This window comes from Nannospalax galili, unplaced genomic scaffold (assembly GCF_000622305.1).
Source record: "Nannospalax galili isolate Female #2095 unplaced genomic scaffold, S.galili_v1.0 scaffold433, whole genome shotgun sequence".
NCBI lineage: Eukaryota > Metazoa > Chordata > Mammalia > Rodentia > Spalacidae > Nannospalax > Nannospalax galili.
In genome coordinates, this window is record NW_008338715.1 from 12,068,528 (window position 1) to 12,091,499 (window position 22,972).

Below are 22,972 nucleotides of genomic sequence, written 5' to 3' on the forward strand. Positions count from 1 at the left end.
TAGAATTATCCCTAATGGCACAAACTAATCTGACTCAAATGTCCTGATCAACACAGCCATCAAAATGTGGTTCTGATCATCCTTGCAATGAGAATAAAGTAATGTCTGATCTTTGGCAATGGTGTTTATCAAGATGACAACCCACTTATGTACGGTGGTAGAACCCTGAGGGACCTAAAGTCTGTAAATTCATTTCAGCAATCTGAAAAAAAACAAAAAGCTTTTCTTAGTGAATCAATGTGGAAAAATATGGATTGATTGGCATCACTCTTAGTTAATCTCAGATTATTATCCAAAAATGTTTTGATTTAGGATTCATTTGGCAAATGACAATGTTTCTAAAGCATCTTAAATCAAGCAGGACAGGATAGAGCTACATACCGATATCACAGGGTATAGATGAGTTCCAGTGGTCCCTGATATAGCTAACAATCACAGTCTCATCACAAGTGATCAGCTGCTCTGGGGTACTAACAAGAACAATCAATCACCTACTCTTATGCCCTTGAAGAACTGGCCCTTGTGTTGGCAGTGGGGGAGGGGTCAGTGCTGTTATGAGAATGAACCACTGGGAGAGAGGAAGCTTTGGGCCATATTGGGATCATGTCTAGGTTGAACAGCAGCCTCAAAAACCTTGTGAGCACATTTGGAGAATGCATCTTCTGAGAAATCTCTCACAGGTCAATCACTATGATAATACTCAGCTAAATAACCTACTCGTTCCTCAAATGACCAGGACATTGCTACCTCAGTGAAGTTGTCTTAGACTGTGTGAGCTTTTTACTTGATTCTTAGAAAATTATAAAGCCAGGTTCACTGTTCTTTCCTATCCAGCCACTCAATTCTTAGATTGCCAGGCAACAGTGCAGGTCTGAATGGGTGACTGCTCTTCTACCCTCTCACTGCCCCATAGGATCAGTCTGCTCAGAATAGGAAGCAGAAAAGTTGGAAGGGAGACAAAGTTGCAGGATCTTTGTGGATTTCTACACAGCTTTAGAGATGCTTGGAACAGGAGCCATTATGGTGAGTTGTTTCTGGAAAGGAGGCAGTTAGTAAGATTGCCCTCACTGTTTAGATGAGCGAATTGAAGGTAGGTAACGGAGTTGGATGTTCATACACTCCTGTGTCCTCCACCTTAGTATCTACCCACCCAGGTTAAAAGCAACTACATCAATGACAATTAACATGTACTGAATGCTTTTCATTCCTATCTGATTTAGTCTTTGTAGCAACTCTATGAATGGGTACTATAATTAGCTCTAAGCACAGATGAAGACAAGTGTTGAGTCAACTGTCTTCCCGGTTTTTTTTAAATGGTTTTTTTAAAGTATTTTATCATTTTTATTTTATGTGTATGAGTGCATTGCCTGCACGTAGGCAAGTATACCCATGCGTGCAATACCCATGGAGATCAGAAAAGGGTGTTGGATCCCCTAGAACTGGAGTCACAGACGGTTGTTAGCTGCCATATGGGTGCTAGGAATTGAACCTGGGTGCTCTGCTAGAACAGTCAGTGCTCTTTACTGCTGAGCCATCTCTCTAGCCCCCTTTTAATGGTCTTTTCAGACAAGGTGTCATGAAATCCAGGCTGGCCTTGAACTTCCTTATTCCAAGTGCTGGGATTACAGTCATTCATACCATACTCAGCCCCAGTTTCTTATATATCATCCTGGGATTGCTAAATGTTTAGAGAGGCATATGAATTCTATTATAATTAATATCATTATGCTGAGGAAAATTGGTTAACTTCCTTTTTATATTAAATGTATATATTTCCTTCTTATATATCTTTTCTTCTTTTATCAGAAACTAACCCATAGAAACACAAAGAGAGTTTAGATTTTAGTTGTACTTCAGTCTGTGTGTGTGTGTGTGTGTGTGTGTGACAGCATGAAGGTGGAAGTAAGGGGACAACATGTGGAAGTTGGTTCTCTGCTTCCACCAGATGGGTCCCAGGGATCAAACTCAGGTTGTCAGGCTTGGCAGCAAGCGCCTTTACCCACAGAGCCATCTCACTGGCCCCTACTTCTTTCAAGACCCATTTACAGTTGGGCCTCTTCTCACAGGCCTGTCATTCCATTGTTTGGAAGGCTGAGGCAGGGATGTTCTTAAGTTTGAGGCCATTCTAGACTTAGGCTACATAGTGACTTCCAGAAGTAGATAGTGTCTCCAAAAACAAACATACAAAAAAGGTTTGTTCAACCTATTTGATCTATTTTTCTTCATCTATTCTTTTTTACAATGCCCAGGGCCAGAAAGGAAAGGCCAGTCTCTTCTTCTGGTTGTGCTATAATGCTTTTGCTAAATATGATTACTCAAAAATTTTGTGTTCCAGCAAGAACCTATTAAGTTGGGCATGGTGATGTGTACCTGTGGCCTGTGCCCATGTCAATGGGACATTTTTGTGATTGTTGAGTGATTTGGGAAGGCCCAGTCCACAGTGGGTGGTGCCACCCCTGGGCAGGTGGTCCTGTATTGTATAAGAAAGCAGGCCTTGAGCATAGACCAGAGAAACAAGCCACTGAACAGCATTCCTCCATGGTCTGTGCTCTAGGTTCCTGCTCTGAGCTTCTACCCTGGCTCCCCTCAATGACGAACTGTAAGCTATAAGATGAAATAACCCCTTTCCTCCCCAAGTTTGTTTTGGTGTTTTATCACAGCAATAGAAAGATAACTACAACAACACCTTAAGGAATCCAGCTTTTGCTGGCAAGATGGCTCAGTGGTTAAGGGCACTTTCTGCTCTTCCAGGTGTTGGGTTCAGTTCCCAGCACCCACATAGCAGCGTACAGTTGCCTGCACACACCTGGTGCACATACACTCAGGCATGCACACATACACATAAACTAAATAAAGAAATCTTTAAAAAAAGAATCTAGCTTTTTATGTGGCAGAACATAAGCTATTTTTGCATATGTATAACTCATAGATGTTATTGGCCTGCGTGCATTCAGTTAGAGAAGAATCACATATTGTTTCATTTGATTTTTGCTCTCCTCCCCACCTTTCTTTTTCTTCCTCCTCTTCTTCCTTTCCCCCTCCCCCACTTCTTCATATTCTCTTGTACCCCAGGCTGGCCTTGAACTTACTGTGTAGCCAAGGATGATCTTGAATTCCTGATCCCCCTATCTCTACTTTCAGAGTGCTGGGATCACCCTACTGGGTTTATGCAGTGCAGGGCATCAGACCAACAGCTTCATGAATGCTAGACTAATGGAGCTTACCAATGGAGCTACACTCTCAGCTCCCCATTTTTTGTTTGTTTCTTTATTGAAATGAGGAGTCTTGATCTGTAGCTCAGACTGGCCTCAAACTTGATCCTCCTACTTCCACCTCAGATGTTATTAGAGGAATCTAACATCCTCTTCTGACACCCTTTACAGGCATTGCAAGACATGGGTGCACTTACATACATGCAGACAATACACTCAAACATCTAAAATAAAATATTTTAAAGGAAAAAAGCTTAGAGTTTTCCTATTTATATTGTCTTCAAAAGTCTATGTGGAGAGCATGAAGTGGTTGCCAGGAATCACAGCGTAATAACAGTTGAAAAGTTTGGGGGCAGACAGACAGCAAAAGTTTGAGCCTCTCTATTGTACAATAAAGCCCTGAAGTTCAAATAATAAAATAAAATAGACTGGGGACTTCCTGAAGACAGAACTTTAAAAAGATTACTTATTTGTGTATGTGTATATGTATGGATATGTGTGAATACACCTGTGGAGGTCAGAGGACAATCTGTGGAAGTCAGTTCTCTTTTTCTGCCTTGTGGACTCTGGGGATCAAACTCAGGTTTTCAGCCTCTTCATGGTAAATACCTTTATACACTGAGCCATCTCAATAGCACTTTCACCTTAAAAATTTTTTTGTTGTTTGTTTTTTTGAGGCAGGGTCTCACTATATAGTTCTGGCTGACCTTGAACTAGCTATATAGATCAGGCCGACCTTAAACTCGCAGAGTTGACTATGTTCATGGATCCTTGTGCTCCTCTAGGGGAGGGAAGTCCAGGATCACAGGATAGGCAGGCCTGGTGTCTGGCAAATGCCCACTTTCTTATTCTCAGACAGCTTACTTCTTACCATGTCCTTACATTATAGAAAGACAAATAAGTTTTGTGGGGCCCTGTGTTCTAAGGGCACAGATCCATTCATGAGGGCTGAGTCCTCAGGATCTACTCATCTTCCAAGGCCCCACCTACTGATGACATCATCTTTTGAGTTAGGATTTCAACATACAAGTTTGTTTTGTTTTTGAGACAGCCTCATTTTGTAGCCCAGCCTGGCTTGGAACTATTGATCCTCCTCCCTCTGTCTTCTGAGTTCTGGGATTATGGATGTGAACTACAACATCTGGCTATACATACAAGTTTTGTGAGAACACAGACATTTAGTCCATGTGGAGTGGGTGGCTTGAACAGAAAGTTATCTTATAGTTCTGGTGACTAAGAAGTCAAAGATCAAGATGCCAGATATTTTACAGGTTCCTGGTGAGGGTACTCTTTCCTGCTTTCAGTAAGCCATCTGTTTGCTATCTCCTCACATGGCAGGAAGAAGAAGCAGGGTCTCTACTGTCTCTTATCAATGTACTAATCCCATCCTGAGGACTCCACCATTGTGATACATCTAAACCCAATTAGTTTCCAAAGGCCCTGTGTCCTAAGGCCATCATATTGAGGATTAAAGCTTCAGACAATGATTTTGGTTGGGGGAAGATACAGTTCAGTCCATAGCACAAGCATTATCTCATTTGGTCCTTCATAATTCCAGAAGGACCAGTTAGGATAAAGAAGGGATGCTTAGAATTTTAAATCTGCTCAAGGCTACTCAGCTCAGTACTGACAGAAGTTGGAGGCCTTTAAATTTAGGAATCATGGCCTGCTCACCACTCAGGAGACTGACACAGAAGGATTGCCACAATTCAAGGCCAGCCTGAGCTACATACCAAACTCTAGGCCAGCTTTGGTTACCAAGTGAGACCCTGTCTCACTTTTTACTACCCACCCCCCAATAGCAATGAAATCTTGCCTCCTGAGGCCTCCAAAGCATTTGTCCTGTTTGGTTTTTGAGCCATTTGGTCTGAAGGGGAACTCAAAGAGAGGTATGTATATGGGGATGAGTAGGCAGTTACTAAGAGGCAGGAGTGTGAAGGGGACCCCAGAGGAGAGGAATGTATACAGGGGTGAGTACGGCAGGCACAGGGGAACTCCTGAGGTAGAGAGAAAAGATAATAATCAGGGTGGTTCACCCTCAGGAGAGGTGGAGGAAGGAGTTTGGCAGGAAACTGGACCCTGGAAGGTTGGGGGTGGAGTTTGGAATTATGATGTCAATTATTATAGGGAAATGTCTGACTCATCTTTCCCTACTCCCCCCCTGGCCCCCGTGGCTTATTCTCAGGTCTCATGCCCTCTGATACTTGTAAGTTTTACAGAACAAGAAAAAGAAGGGCCATAAAGAAAAAAGCAACCCCCCACTTTACACCTAGACAGTGGGAGGTACAAAGATCTCTCTGTTGAGTAGATCTTAGAACAAGAACACTTCTCCCACACAGCACCAGCATTAAGAGTGAGGTTCTCACAGGTCCTCTGAAGCCCAATTAAGTGCTAATGTTCCTCAAATACCACCAGTCATGATACATCTCAATTTGGAAAACAGCCATGGAGCTCCTCCTCTGAAGCAAGATCTATGGAAGGTGCTGGAACCTGAAGGCCCTGTGTGATTTCCTTTGCCCTTGGGAAAGTTGTCAGCTGTAATGACTAAGATCCTTGGGTCACCAGCCCCTTCCCAGCTGCTGTAAGGTGAATTGTCAGCCACAGCACAGGGTGTGAGCCCTGCTGGGAATAGGCCAGTTTTCATCTCATTCCCTTTCTTCCTCCTGTTTGCAGCCACTCCTTTGAGTGTAGCCATGGGTCTCGTTCCTGCCAAGGAGGAAATTCAGGTGCTTAGTACATCTAAAATGGAGTTGAAGTCCTGAGTGAGACCATTAAATAGCCACGTGACCATGAGAAAAATCACAAACAGCATCTCTGAAACTATGGAATTCCATCCTCTTATTACCTTACCTTTATCATCTATCCATCCATCCATCTATCATCTATCTATCATCTATCTTATCTATATATCATGTCTTCTACCTATCTTCTATCATCTATCAATTATCTATCATTTATCATCTATGTATTATCTACCATCCATCTATCATTTATCATCTATGTATTATCTATCATCCATCTATCATCTATCTATCAATCATCTATCTATTTATGAATGACAGGATCTATTGCAGCCCAATCTGGCTGGGTGACTTTGAATTCCTGATTTTTCTGCCTTCATCTCCCAACTGATGGATTGTATAGATGTGTGCCACCACCCAGCTTTTACCTTCCTGTTACATGTGGGGAATGAAGAAGTGACTTGTTCAGGGGTATATAGTGCTACAGCTGAGATTCAATGTCAAGTTCGAGAATCTTCTATTAACCACCAGACTAAGCTGCCTCCTGTGTGTGCGCTTTAGTGTCCTTTGCATAACCTCTGAACACCTGACAGAGAATTACCATTGCTTGTCTTAATGACTCATAAGCTACTGGAAGGTAGGGACTGTCTGTCTCTGTCTCTTCCTCTCTCTCACACACACAGGGCTTGCCACATAGCTGGAGCTCGGGATTTATTGAATGAATACCTCTGGGGAGGTATACAACTCTGACCCATCTTCTCCTCCACCTCCCATTTTCTTCAGCCCTTCCAATAGGAGCTTGTTTGTTATTTCTCATCGGCGGCATTAACCTTTGTACTTTTTCTCTCTGGACAATGACCCCTATATGAACTTTGAGGATGTGACCACTATTTGGAGAACAGTCTGAGGAACTGTCCAGTAGGACCATTCCTTCCTTCCCCACACAACAATAAAGTCTTATTACTTCATGATCCAGACTCTGTCCCCAGGAGTCCACCTTGTCCCTGTGTTGTCTGTATGCTTGGCAGACTTGATTATAAAACCAAGTCCAAGGTGACTCTTGGCCTTTAGTAGGCAGATGGACAGAATCCACGAAGCCAGCTGTTCCTCCTCCCCTCCTCTCTTGCTTTTCCTTCTTCTCCCCTCTCCCCTCTCTCTCTGTGGAATTGGTAAGACAAGGAAAGAGATTCTCCAAGGTTTTAATGGAAGAAACAGGTTCTCTTCCGTTAGGGAGTTGAAGCACGGAACTGAATCTTAATTGGAATCCCGAACATTTCTCAGCTTTCTTTCAAAGTATGACGCGTGAGATTTCTTTCAAAAAAAAAAAAAAATTGGGCCCATACTTGAGAGACTAAAGGGAGGAGCCGTTTGACTTTGGGGGTGTTTTGGAAGACCCGGTGGGATGGCAGACAGAAAGGCAGGGTAGGTCGGTCTCAAGTTGGGAAAGTCGACTCGGTTTCTCATGGTAGACCCAAAGCACTGCTACGCACTGATCAACTGGCTGAGCCGGCAGTCAGCTTCTCCTGCAACCGGGGCTTCACTGGCAGTGCTGTGCCTGGGTTAGAGGTTCCTTAGTGCGTTTTGCTGGACTCGGCGGTGGGAGTCGAGACTGGGTTACCGTCTCCAGCCGGCATAGACACTGCCTTCCGGCTCGTCGACCCCATAGCCGGAGGGCGGGGCCGCGCCAAAAGCTGCGCGCGCGCCCGGGCGAGGCCGGCGGGTGGGAGCCGCGAAAGGGGCCGGCGTGTCGGGAGCGCGCGAGGCCGGCTCGTGTGCGCGCGCACCGCCCTCCCAGCCTCCCGCCGAGGGGCCCACGCCCGCCCGCCCGCCCGCCCGCGCTCCCGGGAAGTCTCGCGATGCCGTAGCCGGCTGCTCCCGATGCGGGTGGTTCAGGCTGTTGCTGTGGTTGCCGGAGTTGCGGCGGCGGCGGCGCGGGTGGAGGTGGCGGCCCCGGGCGGATGTTGACATTGTGTTGTTGTTCCTGCCCACGGTAATGGCGGCTGCTGCCCGGACCCTGGCTCCTCAGTAGCCCCAGCGCCACCGCCGAGCTCCCACTCCGCGGCCTCCGCGTCCGCTGCCTCACCAGCCGGTCCTCGGCGGCCGCCCGGAGCCAGACTCCCGGCGCGGGTCTAGCAGGCGCGGGATGGCTGATTTCGACGAGATCTACGAGGAGGAGGAGGACGAAGAGCGGGCCCTGGAGGAGCAGCTGCTCAAGTACTCGCCTGACCCGGTGGTGGTCCGCGGCTCCGGTCACGTCACCGTGTAAGGCCCGGCGAGGGCGGGCGGCGCGGGCTGGGTGGGCCCCAGGACCCCGCAGGCTCCTGCTTGCCTGAACCCCTCCCGGGTGACTGCCCCTGGACGAAGGGCCCCGGGGAAGAGCCGGCAACCAGGAAGTGAGAACTTGCTCTATTTCCATTTGTTTAGGACTCCAAAGTGGGGACTGCCACTGCCTTCCTCCCTCTCTCTCACAGTCCTGTAGCAGGCCCCACGGACCCCGAGAATGTGCGGGATCCCAGCAGGGAAGGTGGCTCTCCAGGGTCTGCCCTGTGGGCCACCCCTTCAGCCAGTAACGGGAGGGGTACACATTTATGAGGCTCCCCCGATATCCTTTGGATGTCTGTGCCCTACTGACATAGGCTCAGAGGTCAGATCTGGTGTGTGAGAGACCCCAGTGGCAATCGTTGTGAGGTTCACTGTTTTGTGTCTGTGTCACACGTAACAGGGCTTCCTAATTCCGTAAGAGTTAATGTCTGCAAAACTAATGCAAGTTCCTGCTGCTGTATATGATAGAAATATATAGAGAGACGTAAGAATTGGCAGAAAGATAGATGTTTGAAACAAATTGAAAGTACTGAGGGTTTCCTGTAATCGTTAAGCTCTGCTTTGGGGCATGAACTCTAGGTTGGCTCTTGTTTGATAAGGGCTTCTATAAGTCTTATTAGCAACATCAAAAGTCCAGCATTATTCAAACAATAAGGAATGAAAGCTTTCTAAAAGGTCATGACTAATAAAGGAATGTGTAGACTTAAACCAAATAATGAGCTGTCCGGAAGCAGGAAGTTTTGTAACATTTCCCTGAGAAGTCCGGAGTTTTACACAACTTGAAGTATTGATACTCTTGCATTTTACAACTCTTGTTCAGAATTCTAGAACAGACTTGTACTTGTATACCTCTATACTCACTTTTTCATTAATAGAAATGTCCAAGTCTGAAGATGTCTGAAACAGTTTTCATTGTGTTTTGATGTAGGGTGAGTGGGATGTGCAGTGACTAAGTCAGAAACAGTGAGACTCCTCAGAGAAGCTTGTCAGCAGAGTCCGAGCAGTGCTGGTGAGAGCAGTGTTCTGACTAGCCCTGTTGTTGTTTGGGTATGCTTATGCAATGCTTTGATTTCTTAGCACCTTTAAAATGTGTATTTAGGTGACTTAACAGGGTAAAAACACTGCATAATCACAGTCTCAGTACATGCATGAGAAGGTGGGACTTATCACCATAATAACAGCTCCTGATTTAACTGTCATCATCACCATCTTAATTAAGAAATATAACCAAGTATAAATACAGTTTAAACATATATCACAATTTTTTATTGTCAGAACTTGGTATTTAATTTTTAGTGTGACTCTTAGGATCTTTTTCTCTTTTCTTTAAACGAGGAGTATGGGTGCTTTAAGAAGGGATTTAAGGGGCTGGAGAGATGGCTCAGCGGTTAAGAACACTGGTTGTTCTTGCCGAAGACCCGGGTTCGAATCCCAGCACCCACATGGCAGCTAACACCTGTCTGTAACTCCAGACCCAGGGGATCCAACAGCCTCTTCTGACCTCTGCAAGCGTTGCACGACATGGGTGCACTTACCTACATGCAGGCTATACATACATACACATAAAATAAAAATAATAACTTTTTTTAAAAAAAAAGTTGAAAAAATAAAGAAGGAATTTAAAAGCAATTGCCATACTTTCTGTGCTGTCTGAACTTTTCCTGCAATTCTCATGAATCAAAGCTAGCAAAATTTTATTTACAAAGGTTCACCCAGAGCAATAGTACAGTGCTTACCCTAGGTTCTGCTTTCAGAACAGCAAAACAAGTAAGACTCAGGTACAGGTGTAATGTTTCTTTTGTTCAAGGTGAAGAAAACCTAAACACTTTGTTGGATAAGTGGAGAATGTAATAGGCAGAGTGCTCAGATGATCGATCAGTAAATTTGATTGTAGTTGGCTATTTGGAATGGTTAACAACATGGAAAATAATTATTAATGGTTTATAATCTTACCTGCTTATTTGAATCACCTGGTAACTGTGCTCAGTAAAAACTACCTTAATTACAATTGGTATTACAAATCCGTACTGCTCTTTTGCATATCCAACAGTAATTTGGTTGGTATAATTTTCTACCCATTAAAATCATCTGGGGTGGGGGGGTTCCTTTTCCCCATCCCCCTTCAGACCAGTGGAAATCCACATCATGTGAATGAGGCTCCGGTACATGAGTAATTTGGGGGATCCTATAGGTGATTGTAAGCCAAGATTCTACTCAAGACACTGGTGGTGGTATTTGCCACCAGCCGTAGTTAAGTATTTTGTCATCTTCCTCAGCCTCTTCTCCCAGTAGCTTGGTTTTAAACTCTGGGCTCAAACCTACCGCTACCACTTCTTAGATAAATTGTTTATTGAATAGTCTTCTCCGTTCAGGTGGTGATATTTACATTTCCTACCTTTTAAGAGTAAGGATTGAGTTAATATATGCAAAGAATTCATCACAGTGTCAGGTTCTGTGCTCGGTAAATACTAGCCTTTATTAGTTATTACTCTCCCCAGTTTTCTATTTCAAGAGGCATTTGTGTAAAGGATAGTATTAAGAAATCAGTATTGCCATTTTCAAATATAACAGTGATTCATTTAGTCTGATTTTTTATTTAGAAACAATTTGTATATGCTCAAATTACTTTGTGAAATATTTCATGAAAAGAAGGTCTGCAGTGAAAACCTAAGTCTGTTTTGTGGTGACATGGATAGATATAATAAAATAAAACTTGTACATGGATAATGTCAGGCATACTACACTATGTAGCCAAGTTAGCACCTGTCAAGATTTTTGAAATTGGTGCCCATATGTTATAGCTGTTGAATATGTTTTCCTTTATAAGTATAAATGGGAAAAGATATTAAATATTATAGTAAAACATGTAAGTTACCCTTACTCCCCCTTTTTGTTAACTGAGGAATTGGTCAGAGCAGTCTTCTCTTGCCAACTTGAAAGTAAATGATACTGTAAACTGAGTCATCTGCAATTCAGGTCAGACTGGAAAGGTTCAGCTCTCTCTAGCTCCCTATACAGTTGAATTATTTCTAATTTTTGTCTGTATTAATATACATTAATATACTATACCTTTATTTTAGAAATTATTTCATTCTCTTATGCTCTTGATATTCTGGATGAAGGTTTTCTTCATTGTTAGTTTTACATGTAGTAATTCAGAAAAATCTTGTGTAGAATCATATTTTGAAGAACAATAGTATTGAAAAGGGGGAAGAAATGGTAAATTCTTCCATATAAATTACATACATATAATTTGAAAGTCTTGAATGATAAAAATAGATTTTGCTTTTTCTTTGATGACTTTTCAACCTGTAATGAAAATAAGGAGAAAAATGAAAAAACTTACTAGGTAGTGTTGGTCAGACTAGTTAATGTTTTTATGTTTGAGGGACATATTTTTATTTTTTTAATGTTTCTAAACAAATGCTGACTTCACTGATATGTATTCATATAAAATTTAGGATTCTTATATTCACAACTCAACAGATTGGTGAATCCAGAGGAACTGCCATGATCATTATATGGCGGTAGACTACTGTAGTATTTACAAAGTTTATTCTAACTCATTTCTTCTTTTATGCTCTAAAACATCTTCATTATAGTTGGTGGGATAGAACCACAGGAAAGCAAGCCACAGTGCTCAAAGTTAGCCAACTTCCAGACATTCAGGTTTAGCATTTGGTGGGAACTTTGACTCTCTCGAAGCACAGCTTGGGGTCCAGGAGGGTTCCAGTAGCTGGGGGCCAGCAGCTATGAAAGGGGCATGCAAATGGTGCCATCTTGCTGGGTGGGGCCGGTTATTTTTGAGACAGGGTTTCACTATGTAGCTCTGGATAGCCTTGAACTCCCTATGCAGACCACACAGTCCTCAAATTCAGAGATCTGCCTCTGCTTCTGTGAGTGCTGGGATTAAAGGCATGTGCAGCCATACCTGTTGATAAATACTAACTTTTATGGTCCTTTATCTCTGAATGAATTTATATGAAATGTATTGATAATTTATTGGAGACTTTGATTTAAATTTTTTATTATATTCTGTGTGTGTACACACACACACACACACACACACACACACACACACACACACACACCCCAGCACATGTTGTGCTTTGTTGTGCTTTGAACAACTTTCAGGAATCGGCTTTCATCATTGTGGTTCCTGGTCAGGCTGGGCAGCAAGCACTTTTACCTGTTGCACCATTGTGACAGCCCAACTTTGATTTTTTTCATAAGAATAATAACTCCCAGGAATGCGTTAATATAAGAATTTTTAAAAGTTCAGGAAAAAATTTTAGAAAATAATTTAAAGCCAGTATTAACTGGCCCACCTCCATTATAACTGTCATTCTTGACTGGCGTCTTAATTCATACTCATCCTATATCAGAATCAAGCTTGGGGCTTTCCTAGAATAGTATCTTTGACCTTTTAAAATTTTTATTTCGTGTGTATGTGTGTATTGCCTGCATGTAGGTAGGGCACCTGTACAGTGCCCTCGAAGGTCAGAAGGTCTTAAATCCCCCCAGACCTGGAGTTATAGATAGTTGTTAGCCACGATGTGGGTGCTAGGAATTGAACCCGGGCCCTCTGTAAGAGCAGCAAGTTCTCTTAACTGATGAGTCATCTCTCCCAGCCCCTCCTTTACTTTTTGGAAGGAGGGTTTCTTTCTGTAGCCCAGGCTGGTCTGGAGCTCACAGTGATTCTCCTGACTCAACCTCTGTGGTGCCAGGATTAGACTTGAGCCACCACTCCTGACAGGTTTCTGATCCATTATGTAACTGTTACAGATTTATTCTTAATAAGATTAAGCTTTAAATATAACTTTTTCTACACTAGTATTTTCTGTCTGATTATTTTGGCCACTTTTGACCCAGCCAAAATCTTCAGGAGAAAGAGACTAGGATAGATTTGTTTTTGACATAGGGTCTCTGTATGTTGTCTAGGTTGGTCTTGAACTCCTGGGCTCAAGTTGTGCTTTAGTGTTAATGCTTTAGTACTAAGAATTTTATTTCTAATAAGACCTTAGGTGATTCTTCTATGAGACCCATTTTGAAAGTAATGGAGAGGACCAGTGGAAAGAACATGGTCCTTGACATCAGTCATGATGATTTCAGTTCTCAGATACTTAAAACTAATCACCGGCAAATAAACTTTTCTGAACTTCAGGTTTCTCATCTTCAAAAGAGGATAATACCTAGTCTGTAGGTATGAGAATCAAAAATAAAAACGTAATTTTATGACTTGGACCATTTGTAGACATTCAACAAATTATTATTTATCATGTTTTGATGTTATCCCTTTGTACATGCATTTTGTCAGTCTTTACTGTTTTCTTTCAAATCAGTCCAAAATGTGACATATGCTTTCCTAGTTTAAAACAAGATTCTGGCCAGACGTGGTGGTGCACCCCTTTAGCCCCAGCACTCAGGAGGCAGAGACAGGAGGATCTCTGTGAGTGCAAGGCCAGCCTGGTCTACATAGCGAGTTCCAGGGCAGCTGGGACTACAGGGAGACCCTGTCTCAGAAAGACCACCCCCCCTCAAAACCCCCAAACCCCAAGATTCTGAGCATAAATCAGATGATCAGATCAACTAAAGAAATATTTAATCCGAAGCAGACATTATCAGATGAGTACATAGTGATGTCTTAGAGGCCTAGAGGTGTTTGGGGTTTGAGAACCTTCTCTAATGGTACTTTTTTAAGTTTTATATGTCTGGGCTGTTGCTTTCTGGTACTTTTCTTCTATCGTCTGATCTGCAGTACCTTATTAGAAGAGTGTATAATGTAAATTTGTTCTAAATGCTGAATTTAGGTGCTAAAATTTTAGTACTTTGGATTTACCATACTTAGAGTAGTTTTTTTTTTAAAATTTAGTTAATGTATGTGTTTATTTGTTTATTTTTATGTTTTGCCTACATAGGTGTCATGTCCGAGGAGGCCAAAAGAGGGTGTCAGATCCCTGGAACTGGAGTTGCTGATAGTTATTAACTGACATGGGTGCTGGGAACCAAACCCAGGTCCTCTGCAAGAACAGTCAGTGCTCTTAAACACTAAGCCATTTCTCCAGCCCCTCCCTCTTTCCCTAAATTATCAACTATCTTATAATTAGCACGTGGGTTTTTTTGTTTTGTTTTCCACACCTGGTTTATGTGGTGCTGGAAATCCGGCCCTGGGCTTCGTGCATTCTGCCAGTTAAACTGTGTCTTCAGCCCCTTAAGTATTTGTCAGATTCACATTTTATACCAGATGTTATGTTGGGGTTCTGAGTATGTAGTCATGGATGAAAGGCAATTCTCGCTCACAAGAAGTTTACAACTAGTGTATGAGTTATAAATGGAAAGTTTTGATGAAGGACAACAATAGGGTGCTGTGATTGAAAATAATATGATTAGGGACAATAGCATTTAGGAAGGATAAAACAGTCTTTATCCTTCATAGAACACTCCAAGTCTAGACGATGGCAAGACTTTAAACCAGAATAAGTCTGAAGAACTGGCTGGAATTGTATTATGGCTAGAATGTACTTAAAAACAAGATTGTGCCTTGAAATGAGATTGTAGGTAAAGGAAGCATTAGAACTCTGAGAATAAATCTTCAAATTTCACAGCTTTCACATAGATATGGGAAAAAAAAAACAGCAATGACTACGGGTCTTTGCCTTCTGATCTTCCAGTTGTATATGAGGTTCAGTTGTTTGATTTGATTTGATTTGATTTTGGCTTTGTGATGAATTTATATTTAGCAAGTGGGTTTTTTGTTTTGTTTTCCACACCTGATTTATTGAAGAACTGGATCTGCTCTTACTAAGCTGATTTAATGACCTAATGACCTAGTTGGACCTCCTGTTGCCATGGCAGCTCATATGCAGGAGAGTAGCCTTTGTCAGGCTAGAGAGGGGCTTTTTAAAAAAATTAAAAATATTTTATTTATTTTTATTTTATGTGTATGCATGTATTGCCTGCATGTAGGTAAGTGCACCCTTGCCGTGCAGTGCCCATGGAGGACAGAAGAGGCTGTCAGATCCCCTGGGACTCGAGTTATGGACAGTTAGCTGCCATATGGGTGCTGGAATTCAAACCCTGGTCTTCTGCAAGAACAGCCAGTGTTCTTAACTGCTGAGCCATCTCTCCAGCCCTGGAGAGGGGCTTTACTGTAAGGTTATAGATTTTTAAAGTGAGGACCTTTGTGGAATGATATTCTTTAGCTACAAGATGTGGTGTTTGACAAGTATTTGTTCATTTGAGGGGAAGACCTACATTTAAAATTGAGCCAAAGTCACAAGAGCTCTTATAAGCCCTGAAAAACAGTGTACTTATTTTTTTTCCTCTTTTTTTTTTTTTTTTTTGGTCTTTTTGAGACAGGGTCTCCCTGTAGCCCCAGCTGTCCTGGAACTCACTATGTAGACCAGGCTGGCCTTGAACTCACAGAGATCCGCCTGCCTCTGCCTCCTGAGTGCTGGGATTAAAGGCATGCGCCACTACGCCCAGCTTCTTTTTTTTTTTTTTTTAAGCTCATTCTTGTAGCTAGGATAGAGCTGATACAGCTTACTTTTTTTCTACTTTTTGATAAGAAGTGATATTTAATGAACTTCCACTGAGCTGGAATTCGTTGTATAGTCTGGACTGGCCTTGAATTTGGCAGCATTCTTCCTGTCTCTGCCTCCTGAGGACTGGGATTTTTAGGTGTGTGCCATACCACCTGGCAAGAGCTTGTTTTCCCTTTGATTTCCATTGTAGTTATGATGGAGTCAGTACTGGGTTTGTTCAATGAAGAGATCAGTATTCAGCCTTTTGTCTGCCTTTTTCTAAACTATTCAATAGCAAATGTTACTTGAAATCATTATCTTTGGTAGTCTATTATGTTTGTAAGCTTCTGTTACTGTAAGAAATACTGGAAGTAACTTACTTAAAAACAGAAAAGCTGGGGGCTGGAGAGATGGCTCAACAGTTAAGAACACTTGACTGTTCTTGCAGAAGGGCTGGGTTCGAATCTCAGCACCCCCCATGGCAGCTAACAACTGTCTGTAATTCCAGTTCCAGGGACCTCTTCTGTCCTCCGCCGGCATTGCACGACACAGGTGCACTTACCTACATGCAGGCAATACACGCATACACATAAAATAAAAATAAAAAATTTTAGAAAAAAATTTAAAAGAAGAGAAAAGCTTTATTTTGTCATAATGTTTTGGGGAGGTCAGGCTGTGTTGGTTGGCCCTGGTGCTTTGGGCCTGTGGCATCATCACTGGGGAAGTACAAGGCAAATCAAAATTACTGATCTCATGGCCAGGAAACAAAAAGAGAAAACAAGGGCTAAAGAGATTGGCTCAATGGTTAAAAACACTTGTTCTTAGTGAGGACAGGAGTACAGTTCCCAGCACCATCAGGTGGCTCACAACTGCCTACAACTCCAGCTCTAGGGGATATGATCCCCTTTTCTGGCCTCTGCAGACAGACCCATGCACATAAATGAATAATAAAATCTTTGAAAAGTCACAGAGAGAGAAAGGGTTTTTTTTTTTTTTTGAGAAAGGTTCTTGCTATGGACCCCTGACTAGCATGGAATTTGCTATGTAGACCAAGCTGGCCTTGAACTCACAGAGATCCTTGTGTCGCTGCCTCTCCCTATCCAGTGCTGGGATTAAAGTCATGTGCCACCACACCCAGCTATGTCCTCGTAAACATTGGAACAAACATATTTAAGGGTTTTATATTATTAAAAAAAATGAAAACCTCAAAAGTAGATTCCCCCCCTTTATGTTCTATGAGAACTTTTTAGCATTTGTTTTACATTAGTCTTAATTTTATAATTTTTATTGGTAGAAAAAGAAGACTGCCAATTCTCAAATATGTTCTAAATTCTGAATGTTCTGCGTCAAGTGGAAGCATTTTCTGTCCTTAGTACAGCCATGAGTTTCAAGAGAGTAAATCCCTAGCTTGGATCTTACATATTAATTAGCTTGGGAACTTTTAAATTACATGCCATTTATGTAGCAATTTCTTCATTTATAGAATAAAACATTAGGACTAAATGATAGTTGTGGTCTCTTCTAATTCTCAAATTTTGAGATTCTGCCATCGTGGAACTAGGATTTAATTATTCCCTTTTATTTTCAAGTTCTTTATGTACTTAGTATATATACTTAAAAGTTTTTTTTTCATTTAAAAATATTTTTTAGACAAAGTCTCACTATGTAGCCCTGACTAGCCTGGAACTCACAGATCTACCTGCTTCTGCCTCCTGATTGCTGGTATTAAAGATTTGTGCCACCGTGCTTAGCCCTACTTTTTTCTTAACAAAGTTCAAATTTTAATTATTATTGTTTGTATTCATTGTATACTGTGTTGTGTTACATAAGGATATTCTACAAGAACATATTTTATGTTGAGCATATTCCTTTGTGTCCCTACTTCTCCCTTTGCCACCCCTTCCCATTAATCCCCCCCTCCGTGTGTGTGTGTGTGTGTGTGTGTGTGTGTGTGTGTGTGTGTGTTTGGGTGTTCGGTTTTTTGAGACAGGGTCACACTATGTAGCTCTGGCTGGTTTTGAACTTGCTGTGTAGACCAGGCTGGCTTCTAACTCAGAGAGATCTACCTGCCTCTGCCTCTTGAGTGCTGAGATTAAAGGCATGTGCTACCATACCTGGCTCCTCTTTAATATTATATTTTATTATTTTTATTTTTAAGTGTATGAGTGTATTGCCTGCATGTATTAAGTGTACCTGTGTCGTGCAATACCCGAGGAGGTCAGAAGAGGTCATTGGATCCCCCTGAAACTGGTGTTATAGATGACTGTTAGCCACTGTGTTGGTACTAGGAACCAAACCTGGATCCTCTGCAAGAGCAACCAGTGCTCTTAACCACTCCTGGCTCCCTTTTAATATATTCTTCAACATAAACTTAAAAATATCTACCAAAAATAGCTTAACTTGGGTGTGGTGATACATACCATTAATTCTAGTACTTGAGAAGCTGAGACAGGAGGAACATCAGTTTGAAGATAGTATGAACTAAGTGAATTAAAGGCTAGCCTGGACTGTGATGAAATCCCCATCTCACAAAAATGAGAAAGAAATGGGCTAGAGAGATGGCTCCTTTGTTAAGAGCGCTTAACTGTGAGATCATGAGAACCAGAATTTGAATCCCAGCATCCACACACATGCCCGAAACTCAAGCACCCAAGGGGGCAGAGTCTGGAGACTTTCTGGGGCTTGCTGGCTCCCAGCATAGCAGAGAATACAAGCCCCAGCTTCAGGAAGAAAGACCCTGAGTCCAAAGAACAGGCAGAGAGTGGTAGAGGAGGACACCTGATCTTCTCCTCTTGGCCTTCTTGTGTGTATACACACACACACACACACACACACACACACACACACACACCTACACCTACACCTGAAAAAACCCCCAAACCACAACCACAAAGGTACTTGTTTTTGTTTTTGCTCCCCCCCTTTTTAAAAAATATTATTTTTATTTTATGTGTATGAATGTATTGGCTGCACGTATATGAGTGCACTCATGTTGTGCAATGCGGTGGAGGTCAGAAGAGGGCTTTGGATTCCCCTGGAACTGGAGTTAAGGACGGTTCGTAGCCACCATGTGGTTGCTGGGAATCAAACCTGGGTCCTCTGCAAGAGTAGTCAGTGCTTTTAACCGCTGAGCCATCTCTCCAGCACCACCCCCCCTTTTTTTTGAGACAGGTCTCATGTATCCCAGGCTGACCTTGAACTCCTAATCATCTTGTTTCTGCCTTATGGGTTCTGGGATTATAGATGTATGTCAGAACACTCAATTTATGTGATGCTGGGATAGAACCTAGGGCCTCATGAACACTAGGCAACTTCATGTGTTCTACCAACTGAGCTACACCCCCAGCCCCCAAATACTTTAATAGAATTAGCTCTAAATACAGACATATCACTTGTATATGGTTCCTTATTCTATCTTAAAACCAAAATTCTTTTTTTTAAATTTTATTTTATGTGTATGAGTGTATTGCATGAATCTCAGTGCACCCGTGTTGTGCAGTGCCTGTGGAGGTAAGAAGAGGTTATCACATCCCCTGGAACTGGAATTACAGATGGTTGTTAATTGCCATGTGAGTGCTGGGAATTGAACCTGGGTCCTCTGCAAGAACAACTAATGCTCTTAATCCACTGAGCCAACTCTCCAGCCCCCTAAAACCAAAATTCTTTAGTTATCTGTTATCTTTTTATTTTATTTAGTGTATACACATGTATGTGTACCACAACATGCATATAGAGGTCAGAGGACAGCTTTTGGAAGGTGGTTCTCTCTTTCCACCATGTGGGTCCTGGGGATTGAACTCAGGTGGGTCAAGCTGGACAGCAATACCTTTACCCACTGAGCCATCTTACTAGTCATCTATTTTTGATTCATTAAATTTTTTTTTAAATTTATTTTTATTTTATATGCATGTACGTAAGTGCCCTCTGGAGGACAGAAGAGGGTATCAGATCCCTTGGAACTGGACTTATGGACTGTTGATAGCCATCATGTAGGTGCTGGAATTTGAACCTGGGTCTTATACACAAACAGCCAGTGTGGTCTTAACCACTGAGCCTTCTCTCCAACCCCTTTTTATTCATTTTTAAGTCCTTTTTCTGATTATAAAGAAAAACCTAAAGATCACTTAAAAATTGGAAAGCTGTGTTTCCCAATGAAGCTTGTAATCATTAAGAGGCAAAGGGCATATATTTTTTGTGCAATTATTCTTTGTCATTTTCTTTCTTTCTCTCTCTTTGGGGTGTGTGTGCGCCTGTGTGCTCGTACATGTGGAGGCCATATGTAGATGTCAGGTCTTTCCTCTTATCACTCTCCACCATTATTTTTTCAGACAGGTCTATCGCTGAACCTGAAAGCTCCTGACTTCCCCTAGTGCTGTGGTTACAGGCTTCTTCTGCCACTGTGCCCTGACTTTTATGTGGGTTCTAAGGATCCAAACTCAGGTCCTTGGGCTTGTGCAGCAGGCACTTTACTCCCTGAGCCATCTCCCCAGTCCTAGAGAAATAGGAGACAAGTTTAAATTGAAATTTTTTTTCTTTTTTTTTTGTCTTTTTGAGACAGGGTCTCTCTGTAGCCCCAACAGTCCTGGAACTCACTGTGTAGACCAGGCTGGCCTCGAACTCATAGAGATCCGCCTGCCTCTGCCTCCCGAGTGCTGGGATTAAATTGAATCTTAAATTCTAATAGATGTTATTAGAGAGATTGTGGAAAACATGAAAATACATAAATGTCATCCATAATTTTCATTTTCTAGAACTAACCACCATTAATATTTTGATGAATTACATTTTTGTTGTGTATAAATATATCAAAGTTGAGGTATTATAGTTTGCATTTTCATTTAAGATTATATTGGGAGCATTTGCCACTATCCTTTCAAAGTCTTAACAGTATGAATTGCTAGGCTCTGTTAGATTACAAAGAACAAAAACACTCAAGTGGGCTTAAGTAGTGGAATGGTTGGAGACTAGGGAAGACAGGACTCTCTACCCTAGTACAGCCAGGCTTTAGGAGACTGGCAAATTATTGCTGTGGATGCTTTGCTGCTCTGGAGATCCAGTTGTTCTGCTGTTTTTCTCTTCACTGTGCGTGTTATAAAATGTTTCTATTTAAAATTTTTACTCTTAAAAATAATACTGCAACTCAGAAGTAAAGAAAAAAATATTTTTGACTAAGGGTAAAATGAATTGAAACAGTCAGACTCTTGAAGTTTAGTATTTAGTAGACAAAATTCACTGAGTTCAAACATATCTTAATTCAGAATGACTTCTTAGTAATAAATTCTAGAAGATATTCCTGTGAGGAGCTCAAAAGAACACAGAAGAGTATAAAATTGAGATTTATATGAACATGAATTGGGAAAAGATCAAAATGCATTCAAGAAAACTTATTAGTAAACCTAAATAGTCTAAATATCCCTATTTACTTAAGATAAAATACCTAGTTAGTGCCAAATAAAAGATTTAAATATAAAAAGTTGTGATGTTATTGCATATTATAAAATGCTTTTTTAAAGCATTTAAGTTAGTTGTAGTTACCAGTTACTGAAAAAATAGGTCCTATTTGAAAAACATTTCAAAACAACAAATGACATAGTGTCCTTCTGCAAAACAATGCTGCAGAGTACTTGTTCACTCATTAGCATATTTGTGTTGCTTTATCTGTTTTCTTTTTTTATTACATTTATTTGCTTATTTGTGTATATTTGTATGCACACAACAAGATGCATGTTGTAGTAGTTACTTTTCTGTTGCTGTGTTAGAAACACCATGACCAAGGGAATGTATAACAGGAAGAGTTTATTTAGCATATGGTTCCAAAGGGGCAGGAGTCCATCATGGTGGGGAGGCATGGTGGCAGAGGTGGCTGGAGTAGGAGCAGAAGCAGAGGCTCACATCTGTAAGCAGGCACAGGAAGTAGAGAGTGACTGGAGATAAGCAATGCTTAAGAACTCTCTAAGCCCACCCCTAGGGACATCCTTCCTCCACTATGGCCACACCTTCTGAGACCTTCCAAAATGGTGTCTAAATACTTGGAGCCTATGGGGGACATTCTCATTCAAACTACCACACTTATATAGAGGTCAGAGGACCACTTAGGAGTCAGTTTTCCTCACCCTGCGATTCGCAGGGATCAAACCCATGTCATCAGTCTTGATGTCAAGCACCTTTACTTGATGAGCTAGTCTGCCTCCCTCCCTCCATCCCTCGTCTCTCCTACAGAGGTACTATATATATATCTTTTATATCCTAGGAAAAAGAATCCCGGGATTTTCCCTCCTGTGTGTTTTGGTCTTGCATCTTCATGGTCCATGATACCAGCTGAGATTGTCAGTGTAATGAAACCAAACTGACAGGATAGGAGCAGATTCTTCTACTATTTTTCTAGGTCCTTGAGCTGCACATCAGATCTGGGGTGATCACTCCAAATCTATTTAGCCTGCCTGTGAACTTCACACCAATTTTCCCCGCTCTGTTGATCATTAATGATTTCAAATTTGCCAATATAGCCATACATCATTGTCATAGGTAGAAACTGAACAATGACTTTGGAGCACAGCCTGATAAGGTCATTGACCTGTACTGTTATAGAGAGCAGGAAGATGTCTGAAAGAGTATGTTTTTTGTTGTTGCTTTTGAGACAGGGTCTCTGAAGCCAAGTGGGACTCACTAGCCAAGGATGACCTTGAACTTCAGATCTGCCTCCACCTTCTGAGGTGCCGGCTTATAGGCATGGTTTATTTGGTGCAGGAGATGGAGCCCGTGTCTTTATGCTTGCTCGGCAAGCATGTATCCCTAGCCCTATTTAGTGGGGCGAGGGTAAGTTTGAGACAAGGTTTCATGTAACCTAAGGTTGTCATCAAATTTGTGGTCCTCTTGTCTCAGTCTCTTTAGTTCTGGGATATTAGGTGTGTACCACTACACACTGCTGTTATTTATCTGTATTCTTCAGATACATTTCTTGCTATGAAGCCCAAGACTGAACTTGTGGTCTTTTTGTCTCTACTTTCTGAATGCAGGGTTTATAGGGATATAGGGATATACTGCCATGCCTTGCTGTTCTGTATTTGTTTTTGTTTTTTGGTTTTTTTTTTTTTTTTTTTTTTTTTTTTTTTTTTAAAAAAAAAAAAAAAAAAAAAGAGGACGATAAATCTTTCACTGTGATATATCAAAATAA

General features: G+C 41.7%; 1 protein-coding gene across 1 annotated transcript in view; it reads left to right on the plus strand.

The window, feature by feature from the left end:
- Positions 1–7,781: 7,781 nt before the first annotated feature.
- The window catches only part of Chic2 (cysteine rich hydrophobic domain 2), a 46,221-nt gene continuing 31,030 nt past the window's right edge, over positions 7,782–22,972 (plus strand). The window contains exon 1 of the mRNA XM_008833325.3: positions 7,782–8,215. Within this exon, the coding sequence (XP_008831547.1) occupies positions 8,097–8,215 (119 nt within the window). The 5' untranslated portion in view covers positions 7,782–8,096. The remainder of the gene's footprint in view (positions 8,216–22,972) is intronic.